Raw genomic sequence first — 26251 nt, 5'->3', positions numbered from 1 at the left:
AGTCCTGGTTGGTTGGTCCTGATTCCATCGCACATGCATAGCATATGTGCGGGCGGTTATACTATTTTAACAAATAAAACCCAGTAACACACCCACACCCTCTGGGAGCCAGCTAATGCTAATGAAAGAATGCCCAACCAAACCAGACGTAGAAACCAGCTTCAATCCAGTTGCCCACATTCCCCCTATCATCTCCCATGTGATTGTGACACCCTTTTCAACTTTGTAAAATCAAACCCTCGCCCCCTACATATAATAACATGGCGTGGATGTCTTTTTGCTTGAATTGACCCAGTCAAGAGTTTCACGGTAATTTAATCCATTCGCATTAATCATTGTAACAAAATACTCTCAAAAACCAAACTGAAAAGAATATAAAACTGTAATGCTCTCTTTTGCCTATAAGAAAAAAACATGCATTCCTGTAACAATACCTATGTATGTATATGTGCTCTGGTGGAAAGAGATGACGACATGAAAATTTATGATACAAGAATCAAGTGCAACAAAAACTTTTCCTATCAATGATGGAGAAACAAAAAGCACCAAAATGTTCATTGCCGTGTTCTTTGCAATCTAGAGCCAATCATTTTGAGTTCGAATCTCTTTACTGCTCCTGCAATGTCACGCATTGTAGTGTCCACAATGTAAGGAGTTCCATCAACCGTGGTCTCTGTGGAATTGAGAAATTGTTGGCATGGTTCGCGCCGCATTGCAATCGTCCCATGATAATGGAAGTACTTTATGCGCCCTTCCGTCTTGTGTGTCGTCTTGCCCACAATGTTCTGCGACATGTGCACTCCAGTTGCAAACACACTCAGTGGCTGAACGGCATACTTACGGTCCCTCCTTATACCCCTCTTCACATCCTTGTAAACTAGCTTCTCAAATCCCCATTTCCTACAAACAACACTGGTTTAATCATAAACACATATTTATATGTTCCACAATTAGATTATGACTTGAGCGTATATAGAAACACTATCAACACCATCAATCCAAATTCACTTCAACATTCCACATTGCAAGTCTAACTAAGATAGTAAGTTGCTTTTATTTAATTCGGTCAGGACGAAAATCGAGGACTCTGGTGTCGATATCAGGATCAACAAATGGTGCCATCTAACTAGCTAATGAAAACTTGAATTCAATTCATAGGAATCCAAGATATAAACGCAACTAGAACATGAATGGACTAAGCTGGGCTGGCATGAAAACATGCGTTAATTTATCAGCAACAGCCCACTGGAACGATACTTATTCAAGCATTCCTAATTCCATGAATGAAATCATTAAACTCAGCATTTCACTTGGCAAACCGAAACACTCCTAAGCAATTGCTCGCCAAACAAAAGATTTCGAGACAGAAGAAATAAAACGCTCTTGGAAACTGAAACTAGCCACCACTGATGGCTTAATCGCGAGGTAATCTTAATTAATTATGGTGTATCACAAAATTGGAGTCAATATGCTGCGCGGAATAATGAGAACAAAGTCAATTAGATCAAATTAAAAGAAACAGAAACAAAAGGCAGAATTCTCGATTTGTTAAAAGAAAAAGAAAAATGACGGGCGTGTATAGATATAATACCTGAAAGCCGTAGGAGCATCCTGGGAGAAGCAGAGCTTGTTGGACATGGGCATCTGCTCAATTGTGAACTGAGTAAATTCTGTGAGGGAATCCAAGATGGAATTGATGGTGGTCTTCTTGGGCACAAAAATGAATTCATCAACGTCAAAGAAGAATATCCACTTGGCTGCAAATCTGTACCTATGCAAGCAATCATTCACTATCAGGAATTGATTGTGATAGTAGCCATCGAACCTTTCCTGCTCCCGTATATCTTGCAACGTGACGAACCCTTTCTCCATCCAGGGCCTTAACACTTGCATTAGTCCGTCATGTACTCCCCCGGCGTCGTGTATCACAAAATGGGACCTCGCACCGAACAGTCTCACGTGATATGCCAACCACTCTCGCACTCTCTGAGGACTCAAGTTCCCATACAGAGACGACCCACAATACAGATAATCGTACTTGGGCCCCGATGTGAATTGCGCCGTGAAATTGGCAAAATCTTGAGGGGTTTCGGCCAAGGCGAGAATGGTGTCGGTGATGTTGAGGGTGCGGTCACCTCCGCCATTGGTAGCGGCGCGGAGAAGAAGCTGGCCACCCTTTCCGTCGGCCCCGGCGAGGGTTGGGAAAGTGCAGTTAACGACAACGACGGTGTAAACGCGGCCGTAGCCCCAATCGGGGAGGATCTTGTGGCCGGGAGTGGAGAGGGAATTGAGAGGATCGTGGTGGGGTACCCAGAGGCATTGATAGGTGGGCTTGCCGTAGAGGTGGAGAGGCTTGGAAGAGAGACCGACGACGGCGAAGGTGTTGGGGCCGCCTCGGTAAGCGGACATTAAAATGAAGTTGTAAGCAGCAGAGCCGAAGGGGTTGAAAGAGCGCTTAAGCACGCCGTGGTTGAACAAGTAATCGGTGTTAATAGGGAGGAGTTGGGAGGAGGAATTGTTAAGGGTGGTAACGTTAGAATCGGAGAGGCAGAGGCGGAGGTCGGAGGGAGAGAGAAGGAAGCGGGAAGGGAGGAATTGGAGGAGAGTGGCAAGAGAGCAGAGGAAGAGGAGAGCGGTGAGGAGGAGTTTGAGCTCAGCAGCACAGTTCCAGATGATACCAACAAACATTCTCCTGTCCTTGTGAATCTTTTGGTTAGTAGGGCTACTGCTACTATTGCTGCTTATCACCATAATCGGTGGGTGTAGTGTAGGATGAGTGCTAATTGAGCTGTGTAGTTGGAGGAGCTAAGACGTAGTACAATTTTGTCACTTGACCGTTTTTTGGGTTCTTTTGGGGGTGGCGGTGGACGAAGAAGCTTTCCTGTTCTCAGGCAGGTTTTCAATTGAATTATTGTTGGGGTGGGGGGAGAAGAAAGGTTAAGGGGCGGGGCGGGGCGGGGGCACAGGCAGCTGCACAGCACAACAGAGCAAGAATATATATGTAAATGGAATGGGAACTTATTTTTTCTTTTGCTTTTGTGTAAGTGTAACAATCAATCATACATATCTATGCTGATTGCAGCGTTCCTTTTATAAACGATGATGAGGCAACCATTCGCACCAAATTAACGTTAGCTTGAGAATGTATTAATTTTAATAAATAAATTGGTAGAATAAGAATATTAGGGTGGAACGGAATGATGCTGCCCTGCCCTTTCATATTTATTTGGATGATCACACACTCCTCTCATAAGATTTTGTGTAGTTATTTGAAAAATTACATTTAATAATTTTAAGGTTTGCTTCCATTTATTAAATAAGTTTTCTCTGTTAGTCAAATTTCACTAAATTTGTTCATATTAACAAAAAAAGTTGAATGAAAATTATATTTACTCTTGATTGATTTATTGTAAGTCAAATAATTTTTTTTGAATTAAACTACCCTTATAATGGTGAAATATACCTCCTCACATGCATTGACGCGTAAAGACGTATGAGAGTAATTTGATTATAAAAAAATTATTTGACATTTAAAATACCAGTAATAAATAAATTCGAGATAAATATAGATATTTTTTAATTTTTTTTGTTAACATCAGCAAAATTTGTCTAACGAAGGAAATTATTTATTAGAGGAAAGCAAATCTCAAAAGTGTTAAATATAATTTCTCAAATTATAAAAAATTCACGTATAATTATACTAAATTTAAAAGGAAGAGTGTGTAATTAACCCTATTTATTTATGCACATAATAATAATTCCAAAAAGTTAAACCGTGAATGTGAATGTCTACCGTAATGCCTATTAATAATTAACAAATTAATTAATGAAAAGTTGTTGCTGTTTTCACTTGGGAAAGGGAGCATCTCTTGTCTGGTCTGCTCTCTCACAGACACAAGTATGTATTATTAGTGTAGTGTAATGGAGTGTTGTGTTGGATGAAAACTTTAATCTAATTAATTATTTATTCTGCAAACCAATACATAAGTCACATACTAATTAATAATATTTTTAACTTACTTTATAATCTCATCTCATGATTATATTCTGAGGGCGGCAATGCAGCCCCCAAGTAGACAGCCAACCATGTTTGAAAACTAATAAATTAGGAAACACGTGGAAGAAAGGAAGCATGTCTTTGCACATGGTGTCTGGGCTCTACTGGATCACTCCATCCATTTTCATCCAACGTTCCCAGCCCTACCCTACTTCCAATTTATTAATCTCTCTCTCCCTCCTTTAACATAATCAAATTCAAACAACATTTCTCACAAACTTTTATTTGCTTCCTAATTTTAGGGGAACAAGAAAACGACCCTTAACGACACAATTACAAACAGATATCTATCTATATATATACATACGAAATGTAGGGGTCCAATCCAATGCATGACATTTTCATGCTGGACCAATCCAAATTTAACAAACTTGAAGATCGTTCTTACCAAATAAACCACACCCTTACTATCTAAGGGACAAACAAAAAGACTGCTCAACTCAGACTTCACACTCCCCTAAAACCAAGGGTATATACGTTAACATTTATTTGATTGATGATGATGGTTTGATCATCATTCAAAAATTAATGCTTTTGGAAGTATGATTATATGAACGTTTGGATTACAAAAATATATTCTTAAAATTATATGAATGTTTGGAATACAAAAATATATTCTTAAAATTTTAATTGTATGATGGAATTAAGGTTTCTGAGTGATGCGTTAAAAAAAACAACTTGGTTTGATCTTAAAATCTTAAATATATAATTCAAAGTGATGGAATTAAGCTTACAAATTACCTCAATTACAGGCCAAATTTGTTGTCCTATATATATATATAGATAGATATGTTAGAAATCAGAGGTGAAGGTGAAGTTTTAACGACAGTAGAGTAGTTTTGTTTAGATCCAAATATAGATATGATTGAATCCCCAGACAAGGCATATATATTTAAAAGTGATTATTATATAACTATACATATATACATATATATTTATGGTTGTGGATAAGAAGAAATGGAAAAAAGGCCCAAGTAAGTAGAGAGAGCACCGCGCCCCGCATGTAAAAAGGAAAATTGCTCTTCTTACTTCTCTTCTTGTTAATGTAACAAATCAAGCCAAGCACATATCAATACCCACCAATACAAATACAAATCCAACCATAATTATTATTAACACCAAAACACACATCGCTCCATCGCAAACTTGAGGCTGAGATTGAGACGGGACACAAGGCACACCCACTTAATTTGTGTTTGCCTCCTCAAATATATAGTCAACTCATTGTCTAATTAGAAACAAAAACATGAGAAACACAATAATATTACAAATTAATACCCCAAAACAATGCAACATGACCAGGCTGTTGAGAATTATGTTTGTGCTGGCAAAGCAAATAATATTAAAGAAGCCCTTGGAGGAGGGTGGTCATGTCATGATGAATCATGACAACTCTTCATTCCCGCCGGCCCCACCGCACATGCCTCCTCGTCCCCGCTTTCTCTTCTGTCTCCCAAACACTTGCACCACCCAATTCATTCACTTTCTTTAGTTTTTTTTTTAAAAGTTACAAGTCAAAATAATAGTACGTAAATTGATTAATTAATTACTGCATGAGTTAATTAATAACATAATTTGTGTACTAGCTAGGTACCCTCTCTCTCTCTCTCTCTCTCATGAATCATATGATCATTCTCTAGTTAACAATATATAATATATATAAGGTATACAAGTAGGTAGCTTAGTATATGTATGGGGCAGTCAGAGTGGGGCGGTATTCTGGCTAGCTAGGTAGCTGCATGGATGAATGAGTCGAGGCATTGAGAGTGTCTAGGACAGGTGATCAAGTGGTCGTTGGTGAGACCAGCCGCCTGCATGAACGAGTGTATCACGGTGGGTCCCACCAGCCGGAACCCCCTCCTTACCATGTCCTTGCTTATCGTCTCCGATTTTGAGGTCTTGGCCGGAATCTTGTGCAACCACTTGTATTGCGTCACCATTGGCTTCTCGTTCACAAATCCCCATAGATACTTGTCAAATGATCCAAATTCCTTCTTTATCTGTCAGACACAGTTCACCATCTCCCCAAGTTTAACACACAACTACAATTCATAACCAATATCGCTATATATATATATATATATATATATATAATACAGGGAGGGGCCTATCTATCTGTTTATCACATGCGTCGACAAGACTGTATGAATGGAATAATTAAGCAACTCCTCACATGTGCATCCTCAAATTAATTTAAAAAAGTTTTAAGCATTAATTAATATGTATAATAATACCTCAAGGATCCTTTTAGAGTTGTCCACCACTCCCCTGATTAGGCTCAACTCCATACCATATTCACCACTCATCCAGCTCATCTTCTTTTCTGAGTACTTGGAAACAATTTCCGCGTCAAATCCTGAAAAAGCATCCCTATAATCTTGTCTCTTCCTCAACACCGAACTCCAATCTGATCCTACTTGCGCGCCAGTCAAAACCAGCAATTCAAACAGCAATCTGTGCGTGCGTGAATATATATATATTCATCACTAGATATATATATATATATGTAATTCGGTAAATATTATTGTATGCAAATCAAAGAGAGAGTAACTAACATACTTATCATCATGGACAGGCACCCCCCATTCTTGGTCGTGGTAGGCCACATAGATGGGATCTGCAGCAATATTTAATATTTTTTACAAATTATATAAGTAAATAGTGTGGAGTAGGAAGGATTAATCAAAGGCATAGAAATGGAAAGGAAGGATGATATGACGTTACTGATAATAATTATTAAAAAAGAAAAAGAAAAAGAAAACCTGAATTAGGGGTGATGAAACTGCATCTCTTCTCTTGTTGAACAGGGGCAGAATTATTAGCAGTAAGGTTGCAAGAATAGCGATCGTTGTTATTATTTGGGGGTGAGGACTTGGGGGCGGTCCTTCCATAATGAGCTATGCGCAATTTCCTTTGCTCGTGAAAAATGGCCACCTGCTCTCTTCGTGCTGCTGCAATGCTTCCGGGTGCGAGGTCAGAAGAAGATTGAGGATCCGTAGAAGGTGTCTTGGAATTGGATTTAGGAGGAGGGTTGGGGTAAATTCTCTTAATATTGAGGAGGGGTGGTACTGTGGGTGATTTGGGTTTGGGTTTGGGTTTGGTGGGAGATGCGGGAGGGGTGTACCTATTCTTATTGTTGAGGAGTTGAGGGGGTAAAGTGGAGTCGGGAGTAATAGTATTGGGATTGGTATTGGTTGGAGAGGAGGTGGTGTTGAGTAGGGCGATATCGAAGGAATTGCGCCTCTCCAGGAGAGGGGTGCGATTGGAGTTAGGGTGAAGGACGGCCCGCCCATTCATACTGCTGCTGTGTTTCAGTTTAGACTTTGAGGAACACATGATGATGATTTAGCTTCTAATATGGAGGGGGGGAGAGAGATAGGATGAGAGGAGGGGAATGTGCAATATTAGTATAGATGAGTTTGGGTGGGGATGGAAGTGGGAAGGCATGTGGGTGTAATAGATATATATATATATATATACTGCATACACACAGTCACACTTTTGGCAATTATAGGTATAACAAAAAGAGAAAAGGGAAAAAGAGGAGAAATGGGGGTACGTAGATGATGACATGAGTGGGAGAAGTTGTAACATGGCAAGGTTGGGCATCTGCCGCACACACACCTACACCTTCTTCTGATTTGAGTTGTAAGGGCAGTATGTATTAAGATGGTTAATTTGGGCGGCCTCCTTCCCCTTTCTTTTATGTATGTATGTATGTATGGTTTTTGTAGAGCAATAATTATGACAGTTGACATTGGGCTCCGGGGTTGTGCATATGAAAAACAAGTACAGCACCACACCCCTCCCCACTCTTGATTTGGCTTCGGGTCCCATTTCCCATGTGCTCCGCTCTTCCCCATATCAATTTTCATAAATTATTCCATTCCCTACTAATCATTAACCACCAATAATACTTCCGCCTACCGCCATACATAAATAATAATAATAATAGAAACTATGAAACCTACTTACTGTTAACAGTTACCCTTCTCTTCTCTTCTTTCAACACTTTTACTTGTTGGCTTAATTAAAATAAAATAAAAAAGGGGAAGATGTAAAGCTTTAGTTGCACGCTATTTGTAAGCTTCAGTCACAAGACTTTGTGCCGTTAAAAATGATATACTCAGATTAATGTTTACCTCTGCAGCAATGCACATTATCTATTTTTCAAAATTTAATAAGCATATTCTATATGATAATATCATTATTACTATTTTAGATAAAAAGGGCGGGACAAAGCATGTGCTTTTTCCAAGATAATGGCATCAACTCTAGACAAAAGCACATGATTGAGTAGATGACGTGTGTCTGTGTGCGTGTTGTCTACTAACTTGCACTTGAAATTTCATTCTAAAACCTCTACCTCCCTTCCCCCTAAATCATTTTATATTCCGTACACTATTCGAAATTTACATTTTTTTACTATATTTATTTAAGTAAATAAACTCAATTAACTTTAATTATGCATGAATAAAAATATTATTAGACTTTTTTTAAAAAAATTATAATGTGGATTAATTTTAAATCAGTGCATAACACAGATAATTACATTGTAGTTTATAATATAGATGAAGGCACAGAGTGATAGAGAAATCGGTGACCAATATATTACACACAACTCAACCAAACTATATCGTAATTGATTGGGGTTGGCGTTGCAGGTGCACTTTGAGGGAAAAAGTCAAATGCCGAAATTTTGATTTCACTTTTAATTTTTTATAACCTTCTGTCTCTCATACGAGCTGCAGGTAATAACAAATAAAAATTATAAAACACGCAAAACTATCTATGCCAAATCAACTTACATCCCATTTCTTACTTACAACAGAATTACAATGCTTCTCTACAAATTTTGAATTTGTTCCAACTATGAAAGAAAAACGGAAAAAAAATATATATATAACACATGAAAGGCAAGATAAGGAGGAAACTTGATTCTTCAACTTATATATCTTTAAGAATCAGATGGGACAAAACCCCCAAAAAGAAAAAGGTCAAAAAATAATTATATATGAAGGTCCTCCAAAGCAAGAACTCATTCATGCAAATTTCAAGAATGATTAGAATATGTTCGGACAACATCCAAAATGGGAGCTGTACATATGGGACATTTTCCGCTGCTCGACTGCAGCTCATGGGCACACTTGTAACAGGTGCACATGTGACCACACCTGAAAACCATTGAACAACAAAAACATATACAATGAATTAATTACTACTCCTTTTTTAATAACTCTAACTCATGCATGCCATTGCTACCTGCTTCAACCCTTCCCCTTTGCCATATATACATACATACCTGTACAGAAGACAATCAACTTGCACTTTACAGCAAATACAACATCTCCCTCCACTTGCCGCCTTCTTCTCTGAGTTCCTTCTTCCATGCTTTCTATCTGCATGTATAATCTAACCTAGCTTCAACTTCAATTTGCTTTACACAAAGACAATCATATGTATCGTCACAACATCACAATTAACAATCTCATGGAAAAAGAATTAAGGAACGAGCTCACTGAATTTCAAATCCACCTGAATGATTCAGAGCTACTGCAACTTCCTTCTTGATGGAACGTTGTAATTTCATCTGCATATCCATGCAACATTTAATTGCTTTTCTCAGTTCAGACATCTCTTGATGCAATTGCTCCATATGGCCCCTCAAATCACACATCAGTTCCATTTCCTGTTTTGGTTTTTTTGAGAAATTGTTATATATTTTTTTCCAACTAATGTATTAATTCTGCTAACTCAACTGCAAATAAGTTGGTACAACTGACTTACAATTGCAGGATGGGTGCTATATGAAGAGTTATGCCCATTGTTCTGAGAGTAATGGTTGGATGAGGACTGCTGTGCAGAAGGAGACGCAACCTGATAAGAATGATTGCTAGATTCATGACCTTGATTCTGGGGCCATGATGCTGGTGGTGAAGTTCTGATATGATCCGTGTAATCGTCAGACTCGTTACACCGTTGCTCCACTGAGCTCTCCGCTTCTTCATATTCATTCAAATAATTACCATAATCTTCCCCTTCTTCATCTTGCTCATCCTCTCCATCTTCCCCTTCTCTTTCCTCTGATGTTGCTGTTTGTTCTCGTTCAGGCAACTGTTTCTCTTCTCGTCTCTGATTATTCTTTAGAGTTTCTTGCCCTTGAGCACGAGATATAATCACTTGATCTATTTTCTCTCTTAGACCACTGGAAAGAAAGGTTGAGACACTTCTCCTGCACAATTTGTTCAGACGACTAGAGCTGTAAGTACATATTCAGATAGCACAATCCTTTAATAAATTATAAATCTGAATATATGGAACATGCTATTTCTTTTCAATTGAGTTAATGAAAAGCAAGATGTTATTAATTCAGATAGCCCCAGACTTGTCTTTCATTTTAACATCGGGCATTGGAGTTTTATGTGGAAGCGTTGATGCAAATTAATGCTTTTTACTTGATCCTGTGTTGGACAGTTATTGGAGTTGTAAAGGGGGAATGCGGTGTGAACATAATGACTTTTAAAGGCACAAATGATTAATAGTGGAAAGTAAAAGAGAATTATAGACCTTCCGAGGAGTAGACGAATTTCTTCATTGTCTAAGAAAGGATCAAGCATCTCGCGATATCTTTCTTGCCTGAGGCCTTCCCAATCACTACGAGGGCGTGATACCTCTTCAATCCAGTCTCTATTATTTCCTGAAAGCTGCTGGTAATCAGAGTGCAATTCTTCCCATCCAACTTCAGGATGAGAAACGTCACTCACCCAGTACGTATCAGTTTCTACTAAATGCTGATTACTGGGGGACTCTCCTTTCTCCACGAAACCCTGGTGATGATCATAACCAGATGTCAAGTCATAGTTGGTTTTCACAATTTGCTGATTACTGCCCTCTTTCACTTCATTGTATATATTGATATCAATATTGTGGATGGATTTGGTTGTGTCTCCAGAATTAGTTTCTTTGTTGTGGGAGGTTCCAGCTGTCTCCGCAGATTCACCCGAGCTACGGTTGCTGCTCTCCCAGTTGGTTTCCTGCCGCATAAGTTTTGAAAATGGACTTCCGTCAAAATGGATATTTTCATAACTATGTGATATGTGAACATTCTGTTCTATATTTTCATTAACTTCATGAGAACAATGGCTGGCGTTCTGTTCTTTAGAGGTTACAGAGTCTTCAGAATCTTGGATGTGATCCGCCCTCACTCTGTGACAACTTTTTGAGTTAGTGAGCTCTTGGCATTCATTTTCTTTTTCCTGTTGATTGGCTGAGTGCAAGTTTGGCTCTGCAGAAGTAGTATCTTTGCGGCAGCTGCCAGAGTGAACTGAACCATTTTGGGCACTTGCACCGACTCTTACCCTAGAAATATTCAGTAAAATCGGAAGCTACATTATAAGCATGTTTCATGTAGCAAACATACTTCCAACACACCAAAATATAATTCAGCTTTAAGTACCCTATTAAATAACATTTATATTACACAGAAGTTGTCAAGGTAATGTGTCTGGACAAAAATTGTTAAGTTGAATAATAAAGATAAGATTGAGACAAAGGGCAACTTCATGAAAGAGCTAGCTCTACCTGTAAAATTAAATACGACTTAAGCTGCTTATTTACTCTTGATGTAACTAGATGTGGACGACATGAATTGGAATTACTTAATTGGAAAGATATCATCATTTTTGAACAATAGTACACTGGCTATCTAAGAAGACTGCAGTAGAAGGATTAATCGGGGGGTGGTGGTTGTACCCCATTGTTGCAGCAGAAAGTAATCGTTGGCATGTTTCAACACATGGTGAATGATTTCAATAATTTTGAAAGTGAAAGAAGAGATCCACATATTTTAAAAACACAAAACCTGAAATGTACGACTGCAGGTTGAGGTTGCACAGCTTTGTGTGATTCAGATGATGTGGTATTTGAATGCCAAGCATCTTTGGTTTCGATGCTGCGCCTTAGGAATCTTATCCGAAGCATAGCCTATTCATTTAGAGGGCACATGATTTGAGTTAGTGAAGAAAGTGAGAGACTCACTTGACTTCAGCATTGCAAACAAAATTACCTGAATGCGGCCTCGATGAGAGAATTTGGAGACGGCTTTGCGGCCCACGAGTCGTTCAAGTTCTTTACGCCTCTCGCGCTCCATCTGCATGAGCAGATCATGATATGCCTGGCGGCCCCTGATTCGGGGTGAACTCAGCAGAGGGGTAAAACATCTCTGTTCTGATTGTTCGAATGAGGTTCTAACACGAGGAGGGGAGTCGGAACCAACCTCATTGAAACGCTCTTCGGTCAACTTTTTAATAATGTCGGCGACCCTCAGCCTCTCGCTTTCTGCGGCGTCAGAATCGCGGCTGCGAGAGGAAGGGGGACCGCTGAATGCTGTTCTATCAGATTCCCAACCACCAAATGGGTCGTCCTGATCATTGTCCTGCGGGCCATACATGTAGGCTGAGCTGTTCCTGCTGCTGCAGCACTTGGCTTCTGCCTCGAAGCCTCTCCATTTCTGAACCAGGGAAGAAACGCCGCCCGAATTGGGAACCTCCACAAAACTCTCGCATTGGGTTGGAGAAGTGGAACGACGGGCCTTAATGGTGGAGCGGTGCGGGTGATCACCAGAAAGAAACATATCCCGAGCTCTTGTCCATTTGCCTTTGCGGCGGGGGGCGCGGGCGGGGTTGGCGCCGCCATAATGAATAGAGTGGTCGTCATTTGTGTGGTTGGAGTTGTGGTTGGTGGGGGTGGGGATGGGGGGGGTGGTACTGGTGGTAGTAGTGGTGGCGGTGGTGGTGGTGGTTTGCCATTGAGGTTGGTGAACCCATAAATCGTCGAAGTCAAGGTGGCGAGAATTATCATTGGGAATGCAGGAGGAGACCAAGTTGTTGAGATTGTTCTGGAAACATGGATCATGGTGGTTGGCGAAGGGAGAGGAGGTGGCTATTTGAACTTGGGAAGAGGCCATCATTGGGAGGAGGAGGAGGAAGATGATTATGGGAATGGGGTGAAAAGGGATTAATGATGAGAGGCAGTCATTTGAGCGGGAGAAATGAGAGAATTGAAAGCACAATCACAATCAAAATCAAAATGAGCAACCTCAGTCTCAACAACGTCGTTGGTTGTCCAGAATGAATGGAAAATTGGGAGTGAAGAAAAAGGAAGAAGGAAAGCTGAAAGGTGGTGGATAGCATAGCAGGAGTTGGGGTTGGACTTGGGAGATGTAATTATAAGTAAATAAACTGGAATTGGTATTTGGTGGTGAAGCGTTGAATTAGAGCCAGTAAAACACGCCTCTCCCTTCTTTTATTATTGATTAAAACCGCAAGGATTGATTATTAGTTGTATTATGAGTTAATGGTTTCTCTTTTTTTCTTTTTGGAAAAAAAAAAAAAAACAGAACAAAACAAACAAAGAACGTTTTCATACCCAATAAAAATGTAGTGGTCAACAGCGAATTGAAAAATACAAACACAATTAGTGTGATTAGTGATTGATCATTAGCTATTACCCAACTCAACTCTACTAATTTTCATTTATTATAAATACTTTCTTATTATTATAAAAATCATAAATACTTTCTTATTATTATAAAAATTATAAATACTTTTTTAAAATTATAAATATCCTAATAAATACATTCCGTTATAGAAAGTATTTGTTAGAATATTTATAATTTTTCAAGAAGATATTTTATAATTTTTAAAATAACATCACAATATTTATAATTATAAAAAAATTTATGACCGTTGTAATTTACTTTATTATTATTACTATTATGATGTGACTATATATATATATAAACAAGGGAATGCAAACTGTCCATTTTGATTACCTTTTCACTTATCATTCACACATTAATAAACACTCATTTCCCTTCTCTCATGTCTCTCCCATACATCCTTCTCTACTAGTCCTAACCTTTTGTTTTTCCTTATTACACCATCAATTCTTAGTCTCATGTCTACTCACCAAAACTCTAAAAAGGGTATTTGCAAAAGTTTATACTAATGCAAAATAATAGAGAGATTTTCTTTTTCTCTGACATAGATGGCATTCTGTCAGGGATATTACAAGCAATTTTCTTCTTCTTTTTGCTGTTGTTGTTCTATCACAAGTAGTTAGAACTAGCCCTTGTTATAATCCCCATCTCATAATAGTAACTCTTTTAATCAGGCAACATATTTTTTTGAATCCTTTAACTTAATATCTACATATACAAACATAATTAGAAAAGAAAACTTTCACCAACAAGTAGGATTTTGTGATATCATTATATTATTTTTTTTTTATTTGGATCATTACAACGGATTCTTTTAAAATTTGTCATAATTATGAATACATTTTCGTTATTTAAAAAATTATAAATACACTTAAAATTATTGATCGTTTAACAAATACTCCTACAATGGGCTATTACGAGAGAGTTAAACGATCGTTAACTCTATAGGGATATTTGTAATTTTTTAAAAAAATAAGGCGTATCTAGGGTTAAATACATTTTGTACCTCTAAACTATGCATTTGGACGTATTTACACCTCTAAAGTATGAAACGTAATAAAAACACCCATAACAAAATAATTTAGCATTGATAGGACAAAAATACCCTTCTCACATACCCCCTATACCTTTTATTTTACTCTTTAGAATATATTTTATTAAAAAATCTCCACCAAAACTATTTATAGTCATTTATTTAAAATATTATTAAAATTTGTAGCCTTTTATAAAATTATGTAATACAAAAAAATATTTATAATCTCAATATATGCAAATATATTCTACAAAGTAAATAATTTATATTAAAAGTATATATATATGTTCTTGTAATATTTTAAATTATATTGATAATTTATTTTTTAAAAAAGTCAATATATATAACAAGACAAGCAAAAATTATGTAAATCTTTTAATAATTATATAAAAATAACGTGACAAGACAGATAGTATTATTAGAAGGAAGTTCTTTGTTTAAAATTCAAATATCATGACCTATTTTATGTGCTTCAACTAAAATCGTGTTTTCTGGTTAGAGGGCAGGCGTATTAGCCGTTGTTGCAAATATAAAAAAGAGCCAGTGAAAAACCCTATGGGCTATGCGCAGGGACTACTGCACAGAAGGAAGAGGTGAAATTGAGAGAGAGAGGGCGAGAGAGGGAGAGAGGGATGGCGATTAGCGCGACTGTGGTAGGAGCCCTACTAGGATTGGGGACCCAGATGTACTCTAACGCTCTCCGCAAGCTCCCTTACATGCGCCGTAACAACTTCTTCCCCTTTTTCTGATCCTTTAATTGAATTGAAGAAATCTGAATACTTGATTGCTGAATTGCAGATCCGTGGGAGCATGTATTGGGAATGGGTTTGGGAGCGGTGTTTGCTAATCAGATGGTCAAGTGGGACGCCAAGGCTCAGGAGGACCTCGACAAGTTACTCATCAAGGCCAAGCAAGCCAATGAAAGCCGCTACTTCGGTAACCCAAACTCCCCCCTTTATCATTTCTTTCTTCCAACTCTAAGATACACTATCACTTTGTCTTGGTTACCCTAAATCATCAGCTATACCTCTAAAGAGAACCCCTATTTTTCCATACTTGTAGTTTCAATTATTTATATAATTTCGCAATTATTTGTGGTCTTAGCGCAGCTTTTCTGAACGAGTTTTGCTTTCTTTTTCTGACAAATCAAGGCAATTGAAGATTGTCTATGTGCACATATTCTCTATAAGGATTTTTCATTCGAATGACCCGGGTGTCTATCCCGATAGCAAGTCATGGCAACTGATTGCCATGTGTAATATTCTCTAGAATTGTTTAGGGTTTCCTCTTAAACCGCCATATTAAAATGATTAATCTTGAAAAAGAGGTTAAAATTGGCATATTGCAAACCCCAAACACATCCCATTGTCACTATGCACCCAAAAATTATATTTTTGGTGCTTTACACGCATAAAATACAAATCTTTGCATCTTGCACCCTAGAGCAAATTCTGGCTGTATCCCACCGGAAAATTCATGGAGTCTGACTTCGAAGAAGTGATTTTTTGCCTTGTCAATTTTTTTTTTCTTTTATTCCTTTCTTGGCTTGCCTCTTCTAATTACCTTTTCACTGTACTATTTCTTGAATTCGATTCAAGAAGAAAGAAAAAGGGGTAAATACTAAGTAGAGGAAATGATCCCGGAGGATCAAATTCATTTTACTATTATTCAAACAACACTGGTAAAAAAATTTGAACTATGCACTTGGTGATAATGTTCCTGCGTCCTCTGATTAATGACAAAAAAGATAAGATACTCAAAAGTTCCATTATTTTTATAAAAGAAAATAATGTATGCTCCCTCCAGAAAGAATTGGAATGTGGTTATCTTCAGGTACAGAAAAAAGAGAAGGCATGTGATAATCAAATGTCCTGTGGTTGTGTAGGAGAGACTAGATTTATTAAGCATTACATAGCGGTCACTTGGAATAGCAAGATTTTTTCTTCTTTACTTTTGACAGTCTCTAGATTCAAAAGGCAAAAATGGTTTAGTTATGCTTCTGTCTTTTGAATGCTATTCATGTAGAAGACGATTTTCATGCTATTTTGTTACCTTTTCTGATGGAAAATTATCGATATGCCTTGTCCAGCATAATGGAATTAAGCATTAGAAAATTACAAGCTCATGCATGAGATCCAAACAATTGAAACAGCAAACATAATATACTAGGAGGAATCAAATTCAATCGCATAATTTTTGTCTTCTAGTTTGATAGGTTTTTCAAGAATCTGCCAAGCGATTCTCAGCTCCAATCAATTTGTTTTCCTCCTCCTTATACTGTTCTTGCAATCTCTATGCATTTCTAATGATTATGGTTTTATTGGTTCTCATATTTGTACGTGTCAAATGAGAGTTATTATCTTGTTTCTATGAAGAATGCAAAAGAATAATGAGAAGGATCATGTCACTTGTGTTTTTACCATAGAGAGAAACAAATGAGGAGACAAAGCCCTTGCCAAAGTCAGGTCAGGGAGATTTTCCAGTTGGATTTTTACGGAATTGGCTTCAGGGTGTAGATGCTAAATTTTATGTATTTCAAGAATGGAAAGTGCAGAAAATACAACTTTTTGGTGCATAATGCAAGTGAGATGTATTTGGAGGGTGCAATATGCCAATTACCCTGAAATAGACATTATGTTTTGTTTACCATTATCATTCTTCCACTCCTGAAGTATGAGATGCTCTTACTATTCTTTGGATGTAATGGTCTTCACCTATTACCAACATGCAGAATTTGTCAAACAGTCAGAACAATGTGCAAAGAAGTAATTCTAAACAACTAAATTGTTGACAAGATGTGTAACCAGTATTGATGCATGAAAGAGATGAAAGAAGATATACTAACTACCAGACATAAATACAATATTCATAGAATAGATAATCAGGAAGGCCATTTTTGGGCTTGATCTCAGCAGGTCCTAAAGAAGATATGAATTAAGATCAGTGGAACACAATTAAATGCCTTCTTTGCAACTAAACTTTGAACAAAATACTGATGTGAGGGTGAATTAGGTTTTTATTAAAATTCTTGGTTCCCTTTAGTTTTCTCTGTTATGTAACCTAGTGCTGCTTACATGTAAGATAACAACCAACGTAAAGGGAGGTGGATATAATTTGAAAATTCCTAGAAGTGCCATCCGCATTTTAACACACCTCAAGCGTAGGGATCTTGTTCCTGTTTCTTTCCAAGTTTGGGACTCCTCCCTTCTTTTTTCTTTTTTTTTATATCTTTGCTTGGTTTGCAATTTGTTTTGGACGATTGTCTATATTTCCAATGGTCAAGATAAAACTTTTCAAGAACCGAGTAGCTCACCGCTACTATATCTTCTTGTACACTTTTTACATGCCTTCATTCATCAAGAGATTTTCTTTTGGGTATTCTGGTTGCAGATGATGATGAAGACTAAAGACGTTGGAGTTGAAGAATATTTTGTATCGGAATTTACTTTCCTGAGAACTATTGCCAACCTTATCCTTTGGTTGTAAACAATTGTTTCCCTAATTTTTACTATGTTTCTTGGCTCAGGAGATCTGGGAGCAGCCATATATTTATCCTAATGACTTATTCCAATCATTTTGATGAGAATAAATCTGGTTGCTGTATATTCTGTTATTGAGTCATGCACAATGTAGTTTCTTCTGTTCATATTTCGCTTTTTGCTTAGATGCAAATTTTTACATAATTCTCTTGTTTTATTTAATTAGGAAATACTACAATGCTGCGTGGAAAGTGATGAAAGGGAATCAAGCAAATTTACATAATTCTCTTTTTTTATTTAATTAGGAAATACGAATATGCTGCTTCGAAAGTGATGAAAGGGAATGAAGCTGCTTGCGAAACAATGATAAATTAGTATTCAAATGGTCAGGACTTAGGAGCCGAGAGGAAAATACATCAGAATATGGTTATGGCAAGTAACAGTGCTGGAAGATCTTGAAAACTTTCCATTCCCCTTAACAAAAACACAGATCTGTTTGAAAATAAGTAGAGCTACTAACTTCTTTCCGGGATTGAAAGTGAAACTTCTCAATTACTATAACCAAGCGCTGGTTCTTTCTTGCATTCATATTACAATTAAGTCGCTTGCTGTCAAACTTTAGAATGATGTTGGTGTAAGGAATGTTAAAACTCCAATATTTTTCCTTCACCCATCAGCTACGCATATGTCTCTGGGCTCATTTTCTGTGATTGAACCTTAGTGTCATTGAGCACATGCACCAACAGGTCGCAAGCCTGCCGTGATGATGGCCTTTCTGCAGGAGCAGTTTTTGTGCACCGCAGTGCTATTTCAAGCACTTGGAATACAGCATTTTCTTCATTAGGTAAGAGTGGTTTTAGCACCGGATCAGTTAGCTCCTCAGTACCGGATCCTTGTATTTCCATATGTGACTCTACCCATCTGACCATGTCCATATTCACACCAAATCTTCCATCTGTTGGCATTCTTCCAGTGACCAGCTCCATAAGCACAATACCCATGCTGTAAACATCACTTTTCTCTGTAGCCTTCAAGGAATAAGCATACTCTGCAAAACGAGTCCCGTCCTCTCATACACATAACAAAACGAATATTGAATTCTAGTTTTTGTTTGATGCAATTGAAAAAGGAGATGATCAGTTTTCATACCTGGCGCAATGTAGCCGTAGGAACCTGCAAACCACAAGTTTGATTCTGTATTCACGGAATCATGATTATCTGTGACAGGTTTTGCCAGTCCAAAATCTCCCAAATGAGCCTCCATGTTGGCATCTAATAACACGTTGCTGGACTTTACATCTCTGTGAAGTATCTTGGGCGCACAGTCATAATGAAGATACTCCAGTCCCTGTGCCAATCCCACTGCTATCTTCAATCTTGCTTCCCAGTCTAGGATCCTTTTTCTCTTCTCATCCATCGGTTGTTTATGCAACCAATCCCACACGCTACCGTTCTCCATGTACTCATAGATCAGCAAATTGGAACCCGCCCTTATGTTGCAACAATACCCCAACAGCCTGACCAGATGTCTATGTCTTATTCTACCAAGCGTTTTGATTTCTCTTGCAAAGCTTCTATCCAACATTGGATCATCCTTCCTCACAATCCTCTTTATTGCCACAGTCTCTCCAGTAAACAGTTCAGCTTTGTAGATGGTTCCTGATCCCCCAGATCCAATAATGAACTCCTCACTCAGATTATTTGTAGCTTCCATTATGTCTATCCATCTGAAATCATTCTTAGCAGCGGCATTATCAAATAAAGGTCGCCTTTGTGCTTGTGAAGAGCTAGAAGAGTAAGTGGAATCGAGTCCACTGCCCCTCCTGAGGGCTTCTCGCCTGTGTTTGAAGAAGAGGGCAGCTCCCAGTAACAAAAGAATAACCGCAAATGTAGTTGATATTGCTGAAATTATCACAACAGATGATTCGCTGAGGCCTGGCTCTCCATTGGCAGACTTTATGTCCTTGCAATTTTGAAGAGGGCTTCCGCAAAGATTCAAGTTCCCGTCAAAAGATGTGGCTGGCCAGCGTGCATATCGCTTATCCAGTTTTCCTTGAAGGTGATTGAAAGAGAGGTTCAATCTTCCTAAGCTGCTCATTTCACTAACTTGAGGAGGGATTTCTCCAACTAGTGCATTGTGGGATAGATCGAGTGCTTCAAGCTTGGAGAGTCTGCCAATGGAAGATGGGATGTGACCACTGAGGTTATTGTAGCTGAGGTCCAGAACGCTTTGCAAATTTTGGAGCTGGCCAATCTCAGCGGGAATCTCTCCACTGAAGGAGTTCAGTGAAAGCCGGAGTTCGTATAGCTTACTTAATTGCCCAATGGTGGGAGGTAGAGGACCAGAGAGTTGATTACGGTTGAGATCCAGCACGTTGAGAGACTTGAGTTTACCAACTTCAGGAGGAAGGGTACCATTAAGAGAGTTCGCCTCAAGAGACAGGACGAGCAGATTCGAACAATTGAATAATTCTTGAGGAAGAGACCCAGATAGGTTATTGGCTGAGAGCTTGAGCTCACCTAATAGAGGAAGACGTCCTATCCAGAATGGAATTGGCCCAGAAAGAAGGTTATGATCAAGATCAAGGTGAGTCAATCTGTTGCACAGGGAAAGTTGAACGGGTATCTGGCCAGTGAGTAAATTGCGCGAGAGATCCAACAGCGAGAGTTGTTGGAGTAATCCCAGGGTCCAGGGGATCTGCCCTGTAAATAGGTTATTGCCTAGCCTTAACCTTTCAAGCGCAGGTGAATTGCCAATTTGGCGTGGAATTTCATGATCAAATCCGTTGTTTGTAACATCAAAAGAAAGAAAATTACGCGACGTGCAGAGTGGAGCAATGCTCCCATTCAGTTTGTTATGTGACAAATTGATCCTCGTCAAGTTAGTGAGACTGGAAAGCTCATCAGGCAGGTTTCCTTGGAGAGAATTGTTATATAGCATAAGCTGTTCCAGAGCTTGAAGATGCCCAAAAGTCGCAGGAATGCTGCCGGAGAGTCTGTTATCTGCCAAATCAAGTATGGCCAGCTGATGGCAGTTACCCAAACTGGAGGGAATCTCACCAGAAAGATCATTCTGTCTGAGATGAAGGAAATTCAGCTGCTTTAGCCTTCCAATGGTGATAGGGATCTGCCCCGTGAATTGATTTCCGAAGAAATCAACCATTTGCAAGCTGGAGCAGTTGCCGATCTCCACCGGAATCTCACCAGAGAGCTGATTGTCGTAGACATAAAGTATCTGAAGCTTCCCAAGCATCCCAATCTCTTTAGGTAGATTGCCCCTCAAATAGTTCTGGTACAGTGCCAGAGTCTGCAGATTGGTTAAGTTTGCTATGAAGGGAGAAATAGAACCAGACAAAGTGTTGTTGTTAAGCAGGAGGTCAGTGAGTTGATGCAACTCATAAAGCTCCTCTGGAATGAATCCATCGAGTGTATTATTGGACAAATCGAGTTGCTTGAGCGACTTGCAGTCACTTAATTCTGTTGGAATCCTGCCAGAGAGTTGATTTTGTGCGAGCATCAAGTATTCCAAACTGGTGGTGTTTGAACATATGCCTCGGGGAATATTACCTGTCAGATTGTTACTTGAAAGCACGAGGTAAACAAGCTGACCCATGCTTCCCAACTCTCCTGGAATTTCGCCGCTCAGCCTGTTGCCGGACAAGTCCAGACTCTGAAGATTTATCAAGTTCGCCAAGGACTTGGGAATGGTACCCTGAAGCTGATTGCCCAGGAGATTCAGATATCGCAGCTGACTCATCTCACCAAGCTGAGTCGGTATCCCCCCTGACAGTGTATTATTGGCAAGATTCAATGTACGTAGATTATTAAGACCAGCCAACTCGGACGGGATTGATCCATTAAGACGATTGAGCGCCGCCGTAAAGACGATGAGGCTGGAGCAGTTGGCAAGCTCTTGAGGAATGGGACCGAGGAGCTGGTTTTGCTGCAGAACCAAGTTCTGGAGTTGGCCCAGCCTTCCAAGCTCTGGCGGTATCCGGCCGGTGAGACTGCAGGAGGCCAAACCAAGAGTGACCAAATTCTGGAGATTGCCGAAAGAAGGGGGAATTGGGCCGGTAAGGTAATTGTCGCCGATTCTGAGGACCTGGAGATTGAGGAGGGAACCAAGTTGGGGTGGAATGGGACCGGAGAGTTGGTTGGAGAAGAGGAGCAAAGATTCCAAAGAAGAAAGGTTGGAGAGAGCAGGTGGAATGGGGCCTGAGAGCTGATTAGAAGATAGATTGAGGAGGAGCAGGTTTGGGAGAAGAGCGAGAGCGGGTGAGAGGGAGCCGCGGAGTGAAGAATTTGAGAGATCGAGAGCAAGCAGTTGAGGTTGAAGAGAGGCGGAGGAGGTAGGGGAACAGGAAAGGCCTCTCCATGAGCAGAAGTTTGGGTTGTGAGGGGACCAGTCTTGTAAAACATTGAGTGGGTCTTGAACGAAAGATTTCTTCACCTCCATAAGAATATTGATGATGGAGTCCTGGGTTGAAACCCCGGCGGAGAGGGCAAAGAGGGGCAGAAGGAGAAATAGGAGTAGCATTTTAGTTTAATATTTGGGTGGAAGAAGAGCAAATTATTGATGTTTAGGAGATGAAAGTTGTTGACGAGAGAGCATAAGAGAGTGTGTGTGAAGTTGGAAGTGTGCTTAAAAGAAATGTTTGGAGATGGAAGAGCAAGAGTAAAAGAGGGTTTGTGCATGGAGGAGTGAGATTGTCATTGCTATGATGAAGAGAAAATTAAAGACAAGAGGGTGATATTGAGGAGGTCTGGGATGGGGAGATGACGCGTGGTTTTGAGCTACTGCGTCTGCATGAGAAGACGCTAAGGGGTGGGCTAGGACGCCTAGGAGTCTCATTTAATTTCAATTTATGGCCTTAAATAAGAAAGAGAGGAGAGATGGAGCAGGCAAACTCCTTTGGTTCTGAGCAGCTATTAATGGCACCGATATTGTAAACCAGTAAGAAAGGGAGAGAGAGAAGAAAGGGATGTGAAGTGAAATAAAGATAGGGAGAAAGTCAAATGGGGGAGAGGACAGGGGTCAATGAGGGCAGTAGGATAGAAATCAAGAAAGCCCCTTCACTCCAATTAATACTCTCTCTCCAGCTCCCATTATCAAGAGATTATAAAAAGGGAGAAGGTATGTTGTTATATGGTGGGTCAGGGGTCAAGAGTGGTTGCAGGTCTAACCTATACAATTTCCTGATTTATGCTCTGACTTAATCCCTTATACTAAAAGTGAGCGGTTGGATTTCCATTTTCTTGTTTCACAAACACAAGTTAGTAGTTTGATTTTGTGAATGTGAAAGAAACAAAAAGGGAGGATAGTGATAGGAAACAATCTTTGTTTTAAAAGAGAAAAAAAAGGATACGTATGATCTCCATCACCAGTGTTTACATAACAAAAACTCAACCAACCCCATCTCTTACGCAACTATTACTAAACAAAACTGCATTAATTCTTTCTTTGCTACTGTTTCTGTTGCTTTTCTCATTTAATTGTGATTATAAGATAGAGTAGTCAAATGGATTGAGCTACCAAATCCAAATTCATCAATCACTCCTATAATATTACCTATAGTCCTGCACTTGATCATAAAGTGTTAATATTTTGTATGATCATCAATCACTCCATTACTTGTGTGTTTTAACCAATCAAAATTCTAACCCCTATAATTATTATGTACAAGTTAGTTTAAATTAAATTAAAGAAACAACCCTTTCTTCATATCAATCCTCTTCACTTGTTTCTCACCTAATTAATTAATAATACTTTGGAAGCCACCCCATTCTTTATTTGTTTGCCTTCTCTTATTCATTCATTCAGTTTCAACCTACCTCATTATTTCACTCTTTCTTCAAAAGGACCAACAATTGTTCCTTTTTTTTGGCAATTTCACACCCACACACATATATATATCTATCTGCTGATGCCATGGATAAAAAGTAAAATTTGATTATAAAGAATTGCACTACTGCTAATCCAATTAAGCTAATTTCAAGATTAATCATTAATTAAGAGCTGCATCTGCATATGTGTGCTTGTCTTTTATTATAATTTATGTGCTTAAACTTATATCAATATCACTTCATCTTGGCAATACAAGTATATATACAGCCTGCCATAATTTTTTGTATATCCATCATTTATATTATATTATTTCATTTGTTATTACACATACATATGAGTCACGGACGTGATATAAGCTATGTCTTGTCTCCATCTATATATCACGAGACACACAAACACACACACTGGTAGTGGTAGACTCATCCAACCCAACCCAACCCAACTGCAGTTTGCATAATGCTAACGCTAAACGCCACACCCATTCCCAATTATATAAAAGATTCTAACATTAATTACAGACACTAATAATTGCATTATTGTACGTACACGATTATATTTATTACCCAGTCGTACCTCAATACTCGATAATGAGGAGTAATTAATTAATTAATTCTGCAGTATTCGCTAGCTACATTCTGTACTACTTACGTGCTTCATTTCCAGTTTCGGAGACCCCACAACATGCATACTTCTCTCCTTGGAATTCTTTTCAAATAATTTAAGATTCAAGATTTAAAACTCGAATATATATTAAGAGACAATCACAAGTAATAATTAAATGAGATTCAAACAAATTCTAAAGTTTGATCAATATATTGAGCATATGATTTTTAATCGCCACCCCATAAAAACTTATAATAATAATAATAAAAGAAGAAGAAATCAAATTAAAAATATCCAGCGGATACAAAGTATCTCTTACATGGTATGAAGCCGGTGGCGGGGCGAGGAAAATTTGAAAATGGTAAAAAGATATATATAAGCGGAGGCGGAGGCAGGCACATGTGGAAATAGTGATCATGAATGTTATAATATTAGGCATTGACAGAGTTGCAGTTGAATCGAATTTCAGAATGTTGGTCATCAGCTGAATAGTCCTGAATGTTTCCGAGTTTGAGCATTGAGGCAGCGAACTGATGGTGGAAGACTTCCGACTGGGAAGCGAATGCAGAGACGAGAGGAGCAGTCCTTGAGTCTGAGTAGAGCATTTGATCGGTGGAGAGGAGCCCCATTTTCTTCTGAAGGTTCTTGTAGTACTGAACGTCGAATGCCTTTGGTGTGACGGCGTCCAGCTCCACGTACTCGGATGCCCACCTGCATTTTCTTCTCAGGAAGTTGAGATACTTTGGGTGGATGGATGGGTCGGGTTTGTGTGTGCCTTTGTAGTTGAACAGCCTATACTGCAACGACCCGCAGCTGCTTCTTCCAATGGTGTGTGCTCCCGACAGCACCACCAAATCCAGTACATTCAACCCTTTGGACTGGAACAATTCAATCAAGTCAGTTACTCTCTCGTGACCCATAGGAACATATTCCGCCTCCTTGGCCACTGATATGCGCCCGTCTTTTCTGCCGTAAGGCACCATCCAGAAGGGGCCTCCCACTGCAACAGTCGCGTCTCTGGCGGCTGCCGTCAGAATGTCGGCGCAGGAGACTGTCTTTGGGCACTTCTTCTCAACCTCCGCCTTGATGTCGTCGATTAATTCAAATCCCCTCAGCGACTTGCTTGCTGCAGCGCTTCTCTCGCTTCCTTGGTGGTTCAGGAGAATGGAAGCATCGCATCCCTGCATCATCATCATGGTTAATTGCCATGACACATGCATGTTAGATAAACTGTGATCAAGAGGTGGGGCGCTAGGTTACATACTCTTACAACGCAGTCGTGGAAGTGAAGCCTCATGAGAGCCGGAGCAAGTGTGGAATCGTTTTTGAGCCACTGGTGAACTTTGTTGTGGATGATGCTTTCCAATTCTGGACAGCTTCCATGGTAGTAGGAGAAACTCAGAGAATCATCATACTCGTATTCATTTCCCCCAACTACTACTGTAACCATCATCAGCACCATCATCATCATAATCATCTTCCTTTCCCTCTCCATCTTAATTTTATGCTGCTGCTGCTGCTGCTGCTGCTTCTGCTAGATTATCGTGGGAGGACTACTGATGCGCTATTGTTTGACTAAATTCATGAATATATATAGCTGGAAGCGTCCTAGTTATACGTGAGTCCCACCCCTCAAAAATACCCTAGCATATGATTGACCCATCATCGACGTGCCAACCATATACTCAAGAATTATAGGCATAAGATATAAGATGGACGTCGTGCAAACAGCATT

General features: G+C 39.1%; 6 protein-coding genes across 8 annotated transcripts; 1 reads left to right on the top strand and 5 right to left on the bottom strand.

Moving 5' to 3' along the window:
• Positions 1–375: 375 nt before the first annotated feature.
• LOC105175921 (galactan beta-1,4-galactosyltransferase GALS3) lies at positions 376–3052 on the bottom strand. Of its 2 annotated transcripts, none has more exons than XM_088876306.1 (2): positions 1592–3052; positions 376–912 (listed from the first exon to the last, which is right to left on the bottom strand). In XM_088876306.1, the coding sequence occupies exons 1-2, from the start codon at positions 2749–2751 to the stop codon at positions 555–557; spliced, it is 1518 nt and encodes a 505-aa protein (XP_088732432.1). In that variant the 5' UTR covers positions 2752–3052; the 3' UTR covers positions 376–554. The 2 variants fall into 2 exon arrangements, with proteins under 2 accessions (XP_088732432.1, XP_011096871.2); XM_011098569.3 differs by having other exon boundaries at positions 376–900; positions 1592–3050.
• Positions 3053–5140: 2088 nt separating this feature from the next.
• On the bottom strand, positions 5141–7694 carry LOC105175920 (DNA glycosylase superfamily protein). Its single transcript, XM_011098568.3, has 4 exons — positions 6820–7694; positions 6617–6674; positions 6292–6511; positions 5141–6057 (listed from the first exon to the last, which is right to left on the bottom strand). The coding sequence occupies exons 1-4, from the start codon at positions 7391–7393 to the stop codon at positions 5785–5787; spliced, it is 1125 nt and encodes a 374-aa protein (XP_011096870.1). The 5' UTR covers positions 7394–7694; the 3' UTR covers positions 5141–5784.
• Positions 7695–8841: 1147 nt separating this feature from the next.
• On the bottom strand, positions 8842–13286 carry LOC105175961 (uncharacterized). The gene is made up of 7 exons (XM_011098604.3): positions 12123–13286; positions 11919–12040; positions 10625–11416; positions 9845–10289; positions 9593–9746; positions 9360–9456; positions 8842–9231 (listed from the first exon to the last, which is right to left on the bottom strand). Exons 1-7 carry the CDS (start codon positions 13023–13025, stop codon positions 9111–9113), a joined length of 2634 nt encoding a protein of 877 aa, XP_011096906.2. The 5' UTR covers positions 13026–13286; the 3' UTR covers positions 8842–9110.
• A 1812-nt stretch (positions 13287–15098) lies between these two features.
• On the top strand, positions 15099–18235 carry LOC105175919 (excitatory amino acid transporter). Of its 2 annotated transcripts, none has more exons than XM_020698284.2 (3): positions 15099–15312; positions 15388–15525; positions 16965–17938. In XM_020698284.2, the coding sequence occupies exons 1-3, from the start codon at positions 15222–15224 to the stop codon at positions 17012–17014; spliced, it is 279 nt and encodes a 92-aa protein (XP_020553943.1). In that variant the 5' UTR covers positions 15099–15221; the 3' UTR covers positions 17015–17938. The 2 variants fall into 2 exon arrangements, with proteins under 2 accessions (XP_020553943.1, XP_011096869.1); XM_011098567.3 differs by lacking the exon at positions 16965–17938 and adding an exon at positions 17980–18235 and having other exon boundaries at positions 15110–15312.
• A 276-nt stretch (positions 18236–18511) lies between these two features.
• On the bottom strand, positions 18512–23039 carry LOC105175918 (uncharacterized). Its single transcript, XM_011098564.3, has 2 exons — positions 19218–23039; positions 18512–19116 (listed from the first exon to the last, which is right to left on the bottom strand). Exons 1-2 carry the CDS (start codon positions 22603–22605, stop codon positions 18746–18748), a joined length of 3759 nt encoding a protein of 1252 aa, XP_011096866.2. The 5' UTR covers positions 22606–23039; the 3' UTR covers positions 18512–18745.
• A 1658-nt stretch (positions 23040–24697) lies between these two features.
• Positions 24698–26251, bottom strand: LOC105175960 (Peroxidase superfamily protein). Its single transcript, XM_011098603.3, has 2 exons — positions 25781–26251; positions 24698–25697 (listed from the first exon to the last, which is right to left on the bottom strand). Exons 1-2 carry the CDS (start codon positions 26009–26011, stop codon positions 24948–24950), a joined length of 981 nt encoding a protein of 326 aa, XP_011096905.1. The 5' UTR covers positions 26012–26251; the 3' UTR covers positions 24698–24947.

The sequence above is a fragment of the Sesamum indicum genome, linkage group LG12, assembly GCF_026168435.1.
Source record: "Sesamum indicum cultivar Baizhima isolate 11 linkage group LG12, ASM2616843v1, whole genome shotgun sequence".
Taxonomy (NCBI): domain Eukaryota; kingdom Viridiplantae; phylum Streptophyta; class Magnoliopsida; order Lamiales; family Pedaliaceae; genus Sesamum; species Sesamum indicum.
This window is presented reverse-complemented; position numbering and strand designations above follow the sequence as displayed.

Coding starts and splice junctions, on each gene's coding strand:
- LOC105175960 (XM_011098603.3), bottom strand. CDS start 26,011: ATGGAGAGGGAAAGGAAGATGATTATGATGATGATGGTGCTGATGATG. Junction 25,698..25,780: donor TCCACGACTGCGTTGTAAGA/GTATGTAACCTA, acceptor ATGATGATGCAG/GGATGCGATGCTTCCATTCT.
- LOC105175919 (XM_020698284.2), top strand. CDS start 15,222: ATGGCGATTAGCGCGACTGTGGTAGGAGCCCTACTAGGATTGGGGACC. Junction 15,313..15,387: donor CAAGCTCCCTTACATGCGCC/GTAACAACTTCT, acceptor GCTGAATTGCAG/ATCCGTGGGAGCATGTATTG. Junction 15,526..16,964: donor CAATGAAAGCCGCTACTTCG/GTAACCCAAACT, acceptor GTTTCTATGAAG/AATGCAAAAGAATAATGAGA.
- LOC105175918 (XM_011098564.3), bottom strand. CDS start 22,605: ATGCTACTCCTATTTCTCCTTCTGCCCCTCTTTGCCCTCTCCGCCGGG. Junction 19,117..19,217: donor CTACGGCTACATTGCGCCAG/GTATGAAAACTG, acceptor CTCGTTTTGCAG/AGTATGCTTATTCCTTGAAG.
- LOC105175921 (XM_088876306.1), bottom strand. CDS start 2,751: ATGGTGATAAGCAGCAATAGTAGCAGTAGCCCTACTAACCAAAAGATT. Junction 913..1,591: donor GATGCTCCTACGGCTTTCAG/GTATTATATCTA, acceptor TGATTAAACCAG/TGTTGTTTGTAGGAAATGGG.
- LOC105175920 (XM_011098568.3), bottom strand. CDS start 7,393: ATGTGTTCCTCAAAGTCTAAACTGAAACACAGCAGCAGTATGAATGGG. Junction 6,675..6,819: donor TTTCATCACCCCTAATTCAG/GTTTTCTTTTTC, acceptor ATATTGCTGCAG/ATCCCATCTATGTGGCCTAC. Junction 6,512..6,616: donor GTGCCTGTCCATGATGATAA/GTATGTTAGTTA, acceptor ACGCACGCACAG/ATTGCTGTTTGAATTGCTGG.
- LOC105175961 (XM_011098604.3), bottom strand. CDS start 13,025: ATGATGGCCTCTTCCCAAGTTCAAATAGCCACCTCCTCTCCCTTCGCC. Junction 10,290..10,624: donor ATTCGTCTACTCCTCGGAAG/GTCTATAATTCT, acceptor CAAATTGTGCAG/GAGAAGTGTCTCAACCTTTC. Junction 9,232..9,359: donor GTTGATTGTCTTCTGTACAG/GTATGTATGTAT, acceptor AATGGTTTTCAG/GTGTGGTCACATGTGCACCT.